Source organism: Opisthorchis viverrini, assembly GCF_000715545.1.
Source record: "Opisthorchis viverrini unplaced genomic scaffold opera_v5_32, whole genome shotgun sequence".
Lineage (NCBI taxonomy): Eukaryota > Metazoa > Platyhelminthes > Trematoda > Opisthorchiida > Opisthorchiidae > Opisthorchis > Opisthorchis viverrini.
In genome coordinates, this window is record NW_008751687.1 from 1,181,033 (window position 1) to 1,188,928 (window position 7,896).

Below are 7,896 nucleotides of genomic sequence, written 5' to 3' on the forward strand. Positions count from 1 at the left end.
CACACCGAGAAGGAGAGAATCGGACCCGCGCAGCGGGATTTGGACCCACAGTGCATCGCAGAAGGGTGCAGGGGTGGTGTCAGCGAGGACAATCGTGATTGGTAGGCCCGCATGTAATTATGGCGCAACCCCACCATCCCTCCCCCGTTTTGAGTCGGCTTGAAAAATAGAGCAACGGTCTATCGAGATCCCCGCGTCAGGTGCATCTGGTGTGAGCCAAGTCTCTGTGAGTGCGATTATGGACGGTTGCTCAAGGCAAGCTGACTGTTTAAGATTGCCGAGTTTGTTGAAAAGGCCAAGGCAGTTTGTGGACAAGCATTTCAACACTGTCTCTGCTGCCTCCGAGGGTGAGGAGCCGAAAGTTGAGTGACCAGGAAGGTTTGCAGACTTAATTTTTATGAACCGGGTTTGAGTCTGAGTTCAACGCTCCAAGGGGGCCTCTGGGGCGATGCTGTCTGCTTCAGGCCTTTGTGGTTTCTAGGGGTGCCTTTCGCCTGTGAGGCTTTTTTCGCTCCATGGGAGCTCGGTTTGCTCGGGGCTTTTGGCTTTGGGGGACGAAGTTTTTTCCCCATGGGCAAAAATTTTGACCGATGCTGTTTGTGGCTCTTTCAGCATCCCTTTTGGTCGACCAGATTTGCTGTTGATCAAAGGTTTGCTGCAAGCTTTCGCCTTTCTGGATCCTTGGCTGCTTTGGCGCGGTTTGACTGGACAAGTGTCTCTGTGAGGCCCTGAGGGCTGGTTAGTGACACCAAGAAGTAATGATTTTGGTGGCGCTCCCAAGAGGCTCGTTTTCCCGGAGGACTGCACCTTGAAGCCAGCCAGCAGTTTTCTAATCTGGCGGGATTTATATGGCTTGTTTGGCTGCAGTCGCTCTTCTTTCGTGTTTGTGTAGACACCCAATCCGTCAGCGATCAGCGTGGCCAGCCGGGTGTACGAGGGATTTTCCGGATGGCTGTAGTCATATTTATGGCGTTGGTTGTCGGGGTCCTGGGCGACGGTTGTGTCCACAAGCAGAGAGGCCGCTTTTGACGGAGTGGAGCTGGAGATTGGCTTCGCTTCTTGTCTCCGCACATCACTCAGTCCAGTTCCGAGGCTGCAACTTTGTTGAGGAGTGCACGGCCTCATCTGTGTCCTTTGATACGGAGATAAGCGCTAATAGCTCCACGTAGTTTGGGCGCTGCTTGCACGTGGGGTTTGTCTCCTCCAGGGCGTCCCTGCCTTTGGTGGGCGAGAGGCCTGTGGTGATCGAGTAAAAACTGCTGTCCGGTGGCGCAGCTGGTTTCGTCGGCCTTGTTCGGGAGCACAGGGGGATATGACCACAATCGGCTTGGTAATGACGTTCGGGTCGTCCGATTTGGTGCCCGGTGGAAGCCGCTTTCGTGCTGCCACTCCTGACCTGCTATGACCAAGCTTACGCGCGTCTAGAGGACGATCCTCAGATAGGCGCCTGACCATCGTGCTGTTCTTTTGAATGCTGCCAGCCCGCTCCAAGATCATAGGGGATGGCGAGAGTTCATCAGGTTCATGAGTCAAACCAGGTCCGTACGGCATCACTCATACCTCTCTCTCTTTGGGTTTTACAGAAAAGATGCTGTTGCAGAGTTTAGCCCGAAATCTTTTGCTAAAAATGAGGTACCGCCTAGACCTCGATGGTTATGTTAATCTGAGAGGCATTTTATCCACCTTGTAACATTTTTTCATCTCTTGGTACTAATGTAAATTTTTTTCCATCATTTTTGTTCTTCGCTTTTCTGATTTTTTCTCTGTTCTTCGACAGAGTCTGTCACAGAGCACACGAAGAAACCCATTGCGTGATACACTCAATTCTCTTCATCGCAGACCACCATGCCAGAGGTTTCGAAAGACAGGTAAAGAATTCCTGTGTTTGTTGACAGGGTCAAGTCAGTATACTTCAGACGGGGAATATGGCACTAAATTTTGGATGATTGCTTTTGTAACGCCATCAATTTATCGTTCAAACGCCGGAGCTGGGCCCGAGTGTACTTCATTCTAGATAGGAGAATTTTTGCTCTCAGGCAGATGCCAAATGCTAATTTGTTGAGGGGTCGTTTAAACCTTCCTGAGGCCGGAGTGTTTTTGGATAAAAAAGACGCTCCGTTTGATTTCAGGAACAATGTTGACGGTGCTGAAGATTCACATTTCATCGATCCTCATACCCATTTTAAGGGTGTAAAGATTCACCTAGTTGGCTATCGCTGCCTATTTACATACCTTTACTTCTGTCCCACCCAAATGTCGAAATGGGGCTGATGTCTGATCTGTTAGAATGGGTCGGAATGATAACTTGTATTTGTTCATAAAACCGAAAATAATGTTTCTTGTTTCCTTCATTACATCGTCAGATGTGTCAAGAATGATACAAGCTGGAAAAGAAACCTATTGTTGATATTATTCCAACTATTATTATAGCCATCCGGTCGCAGTGGCAAACTGAACTATGAAATAAATTTCCTATCATCCTTAACGCCATTCACTCCAGAGTTCAGGTTAATCTACAGACACAGTACCAAGTGTAGATCTCCCCGGCTTGCTGACAAGCCACGCTGAATGAGGGATCCAAGGATTCCGTCTATCATCGCATTTTAATCCAAAAGGTCTCGTCACTTATTGAATATCGTACGACCTTAACGTCCTTCGTTAAGACGAAAAGGTGGAATTTAGGCACACTGCCAGGACGTAAACGTACGCTGCAATTGGTAGATTTCCGGGTTTGAATCATTGTTGAACCTTACAATCGCCTACACCTTTGGCGCGGATGAGCAACTCACACCATCCGGAAAATCCTGTTCTTTAGATGGCCAATAGCTTAGTGAATGGCGATGCAAACTGTTTTGGGGGGCAACTGGCTGACCACAAACAACAATTTTGACGGAAATGATAGTACGTTTCCCCGGATTATCCTTCACGGGAGAACCCATTTCCTATTTCAGTGAACAAAGTACATATTTAAGGCAGAAGGGATCCTTGTAAAAGCCTTGTTTAGGGTCAAAAATGTCAGCGGTGTTTTCGTAACTTGTCAATTTTGTATTTGTACGAGTACGCAAACGAATCATTTCGCTAGTTTTTCGTATTATCAGCTCGTATTTTTACGAAAATGTATAGCATCCCTGTGACACCTTTCTGATGACATGCACTTCAAATTCCTGTGTAAGCGCGCCCTCAGTTTCCGCTAGAATTTTCGGCAAATCATGAGAGGGTGGATAGGAATGCTATCCGTCGCACTTAAGACAGAACACAATCTTACTTCTGCAAGCCTTGTGGGAATGCCAGATGTACAGGTTTGAACAATAACGATGGACACCAGCCATCCAGTTCTACTGACCCTTTCGTACGTATTTGTTACCTCTGTACTAGGGAACCACAAAACTTAAAACTAAAATACTTCTGCCAGCTGTGAAGCTAGGATCTATCAGTCTCTCAGTTGCCAAGCAATTTGTCCGCACCTTAAGAGTTCTTGAAAACTTGGGAAGAAGCGTCCTCGGACAAGCGCGCGGTCGCAATCCACAAAAGCGTTCCAAAACGACCGTCAGTCACTCAATAATCCGCACCATCGATAACTGATAGCAACGTGGTCGATTTTAGTTTATGGCAGGAGTGCCGTTTGAAAACACCATGTGGCCTGACGACCCTGGCTATTTCGGAGATTAGTACTGCACAAAAACAGTCTGCGATGAGCAGACGGCTCAGGCAATCGGTCAACATTGCCCGTAAGTACCGAGTTAAATCCATGAGTCTAGGATACGCTAAGCCTTCCCAGTTGTGCCTTCGAACCTCCAGCAACATCCACGAACTCTGAGCCCAACAGAGCATTCAGGGAGTCATATAACCTATCTCTGATGGCGTAGGAGCTACAGTAATTTTGGGCTTAAGAAGACAAGATGAACAGACATCGATCAACTTTCCGTTTTTTGACATGTTCACAAGCTTTACCAGATTGCGGGCACAAAGGCTATTATCAACAGGTGTCCATTCAAAGAAGGATACCTTCGTCCGGTGAATTAGCGCGACACCAACCCCTGCACATCCCACAGCAGCAGCCTCTGGAGCACCAGAGGTTTGTAGCCGAAAACGAGTGGAAAATGATGGTTGCCTCAACCACTGCGCTTTCATCTTTGATTCTTATTTCTGGTATAGAGCACACATAAATGCCAAGCAAGTCCATCGTTAGAGCAAGAGCAACTTGTTTTCCTGCTTGTTTCGGAGTGCGGAATTCAAGGGCGACCAAATAGACTGGGTATCACTTCTTGATGATTGATTTCGAGATGCTTTGGTATCTTGAAGAAATTTGACGAGCAGACGTTTAACGCAAAATCGATGCAAGAAAAAACGGAGCCATCAGTCTTAAGTGCTGGGTCTAGAAGGGGAAAGTTATGAATGGGGTGGGGAGAGAGGGAGGGAAAAGTATGAGAAAGAGACAGAATGGAGGCAATAGCAGTAGTCTGTTTTCGCTTATCCGCCCTGCTGTATGCGTTACGTAATGCGCTCGAGCCGATGGCACGCGACGGCCGATATGGCATGAGGGTATTGTTAACTGTATAGTGATTTTACCTTGGCTTGGATACTGTCGTGGGCCCATGCTTTGACAAGAAAAATAACTGAGGTCATCAATTAAATATTTTGCCTCCAAAGCCCAAACGCAAAGAAGCGGTGTTCAGCGGACAGCGCAAATGCATTGCCGTTTCTACGGAGCAAGACGCCACGTGTTCCAACCCCAACCTGGAGGGACATGAGACTGTTTAACAGACCTCCTAGCTTTTCCCAACCTGGTATGAGACTCTGTGAGTGCCGAATGAACTCCCTCCAGTATAACTTGATAGGTCTCCGAGGCGCGCAAGAAGTCACACCACAGTAAGATACAGTCTCTTTTTGAAGGGCAAGGCCCTCTAAGGAAGAGGTGATGGTGGATGCCACGAAAGCTAACTGGAGCGGTGAATGAACATTGCTTGTAGGGTAAAAAGTGGTGGAGTTATTCCACTGAATTTGGACTGTGTCAGGGTCAGGGGGATACTGATGAGAATGAGAATGGTTGGAGAAATGTCCATGTCACTAGCTTTTAGGATGGGCGGATGGATACCGTTAGTGCCTGTAAAATCGGATCCTCTAAGGCCGACGAGTGAGGAAGTTTAGTTAGATAAAGTAACTGAGAGTGTGCAGAGGGTGGAATTCGTCTAACAAACGGCTGTGGTTGTTATGAAACCAGATCGAGAGCAACCAGTACAAAGAATCCATGCGGAAGTAACGTGGAAGCTGGCAAATTAGGACTACTAAAATCCATCGTGAGTGAGGTTATACAGTTCCTACTTAGTGCCAATTTCTAACCAATCAGCCTGCCAATAATGTTGTTCAGTGCATGCGCTTTACTACCCAAAATCCATAATCTTCGAGCAATTAGCGGCATTGTGCAACCAAGTATGATTTGTGTGACTGAAACATAGCTCGCAGATGAAACTCCTGACACGGCCATCTCATTCCCTGGCTATGATATTCACCACTCTGGAAGGAAAAACTCAAGAGGCGGCGGATGTCCTAACTACTCCAAACAGAACTTCGTTCAACCCCGTTTTGTTGATTCTTCCTTGGAAGGAATTCCCGGGACCGCCTGGATATCTGCAGAACAGACCAAACGACCTGTACAAGAAGGTTGTACGTATCTACCGCTGGCCCTCTTCCGCGACTCTGCTGCCGACATTTCACGTATTATCTCCACGTCACATGCCCATCCTCATTCGTCCAATTTTCCGCTGGGTGACTTTAGCCTGCTGGATATTTCCCGGCCTCCCTCTACGGGCCCACCCGTTATGCTAACGCCTGCTATGCTACGCTAACCGGGGACATGCAATCATTTTCACTAAAGATCACTAGTGGAGTCATCCAAAGAAGCATGCTGGGCCTCATTCCTTTCTAACTGTGTACCAATAACGTCTTCAGTGCCATATCCCAATGGTAAGACTTTCCTCTTTGCTGGCGGTATAAAAACCGCATACACCTTCCTTCCGCTGCACAAGCTCTTGCCTTTCACCACAATGAGCGAGATTTAGATTCACTGGCTCACTGGTCAAACGGCTCTCGCCCAAGCTCCTCCTCCACAAAATCCTGCATAACTTCCTGCCACTGTTCTCTCCCGACTGACGCTTTCACTATTGATGGAAATCCTATCCATTATTCAACGGGACTGAAGATCCCGGCCTCGGTTTCAGGGTTTTCTATGTGTAATAATGCACATTATCTCATTTGATGTCTCAAACTCACCACCCTTTACTAATCTCATCCCACACCTCATCTTCCCAAGCTTGGAACTATGGCAGTGCATGGTTTGGATGACCAGGTTGGTTAATAACCATTCCACCTAGCCTGTGTTCTACAACCGCAGGATCCCAAAACGGACCAACAACCCTGCGAACCCATATCGGCTTCGTTCCAACTTGTTACTTTGGCCGACCTGAAATGGATCCCGCTGCCCAAAGAACCACACATCCCAGCCATTCACCTTAAATGTGACGGCCGTTACAGGGTTCTCCAAAAACTGGAGCAGGTCAGGATAATGATGACACGGCAATGCCATACCCAGTTTGATAGCATAAGCGCAACTGCTCCATTCTTCATCTCAATCGTGCTGTCTCACCCACTCGTTCCATTAACCGCAACTACGACAAATTCCTCACCTGACCCCAGCCGCCTACATGACGTATTTATTCTAAACTGCTGAACTTTTGGTTTGAATTTAACCACCTCTATGTTTCTGTGCTTCCACAAAATTCAATAACCTTCTATACAGTTCGTATTCCGGCTTGCGTGCTGGCATCATCTCACCCTTCCACAGACCTGTTATGCTCGAATTCAAAAGAGCGACAGCGGTGTGTCTCTACAGCTCCCTTGTACATGTTTATGTGATTGCTGTTAACGCTTATCCGCTTTCATAATCCCTCCACCTCGTCATCACCACTCACACTTTTTTGACCCTGGCCATGAGCCCAAAATTTCAAGGCCACGAGGCCTTGGTAACGGTTCTGAGTTTTAGTTCAACATGACCAACTGAATGATGTCAACTCTGCTGCTTTACCTGATTTGATGTTCTGGTTTCTCGTTCTTTATCGTCACACCTTTCTTTTCCTGTGTCAGACAAGAACGTCTCTTGTTTAGCCCTCCCATGCTTTGCTTATTTTGCCCGCCACCTTCAAATCCTAACGACCTAATGTTGCTCAATATTCCCTCTAATAGCGCATGGTAACTGTGCTTCCCTGCACGTGCCGGATTGGTGGCGATCATGCCTACTTCGTATAATGCCCACGCTAAATGATTCGGCCCCTTTTCCTAGCTCCCTGTGTCCACAATCTCCGCCACTCGTGCTTTTATTCTGACAGTTACATTACGATCATACCTGATGATATGCCACCCACAAGTTGGGAAATGAACAACATTATCAATATTTTCATCATTATGGTCATTATATTTTTACTCTTGGGAGTGTGTGTTATGTTCGGTTGACTAAGTTGGCTTTGGTGCGGTACAACCATATATAGGAAACGGACTCAAACCTGGTGCACAACTATTAAGTCTCTTAACCACCCTGGTCACTCAACTTTCGGCTCCTCACCCTCGGAGGAAGAAGAGGCAGTGTTGAAATGCTTGTACACAAACTGCCTCAGCCTTTTCAACAAACTCGGCGATGGTTGACAGTCATCTTGCCTTGAAAAACCGTCCATAATCGCACTCACAGAGACCTGGCTCACACCAGATGTCTCCAACGCGGAGATCTCGATAGACGGTTACTTTATTTTTCGAGCTGACTCAAAACGAGGGAGGGCTGGTGGGGTTGCACTGTACTTACATGCGGCCCTACCAGTCACGATTATCCTCGCTGACACCACCCCTGCA

At 47.3% G+C, this 7,896-nt stretch overlaps 1 protein-coding gene across 1 annotated transcript in view; it reads right to left on the reverse strand.

The window, feature by feature from the left end:
- Window positions 1-1,820: 1,820 nt before the first annotated feature.
- Window positions 1,821-7,896, reverse strand: part of T265_02522 (hypothetical protein) — a gene marked incomplete at both ends in the record, with an annotated part of 66,257 nt that continues 60,181 nt past the window's right edge. Inside the window, 2 exons of the mRNA XM_009166785.1 lie at window positions 1,821-1,910; window positions 2,233-2,384. Of these exons, the coding sequence (XP_009165049.1) occupies window positions 1,821-1,910; window positions 2,233-2,384 (242 nt within the window). The remainder of the gene's footprint in view (window positions 1,911-2,232; window positions 2,385-7,896) is intronic.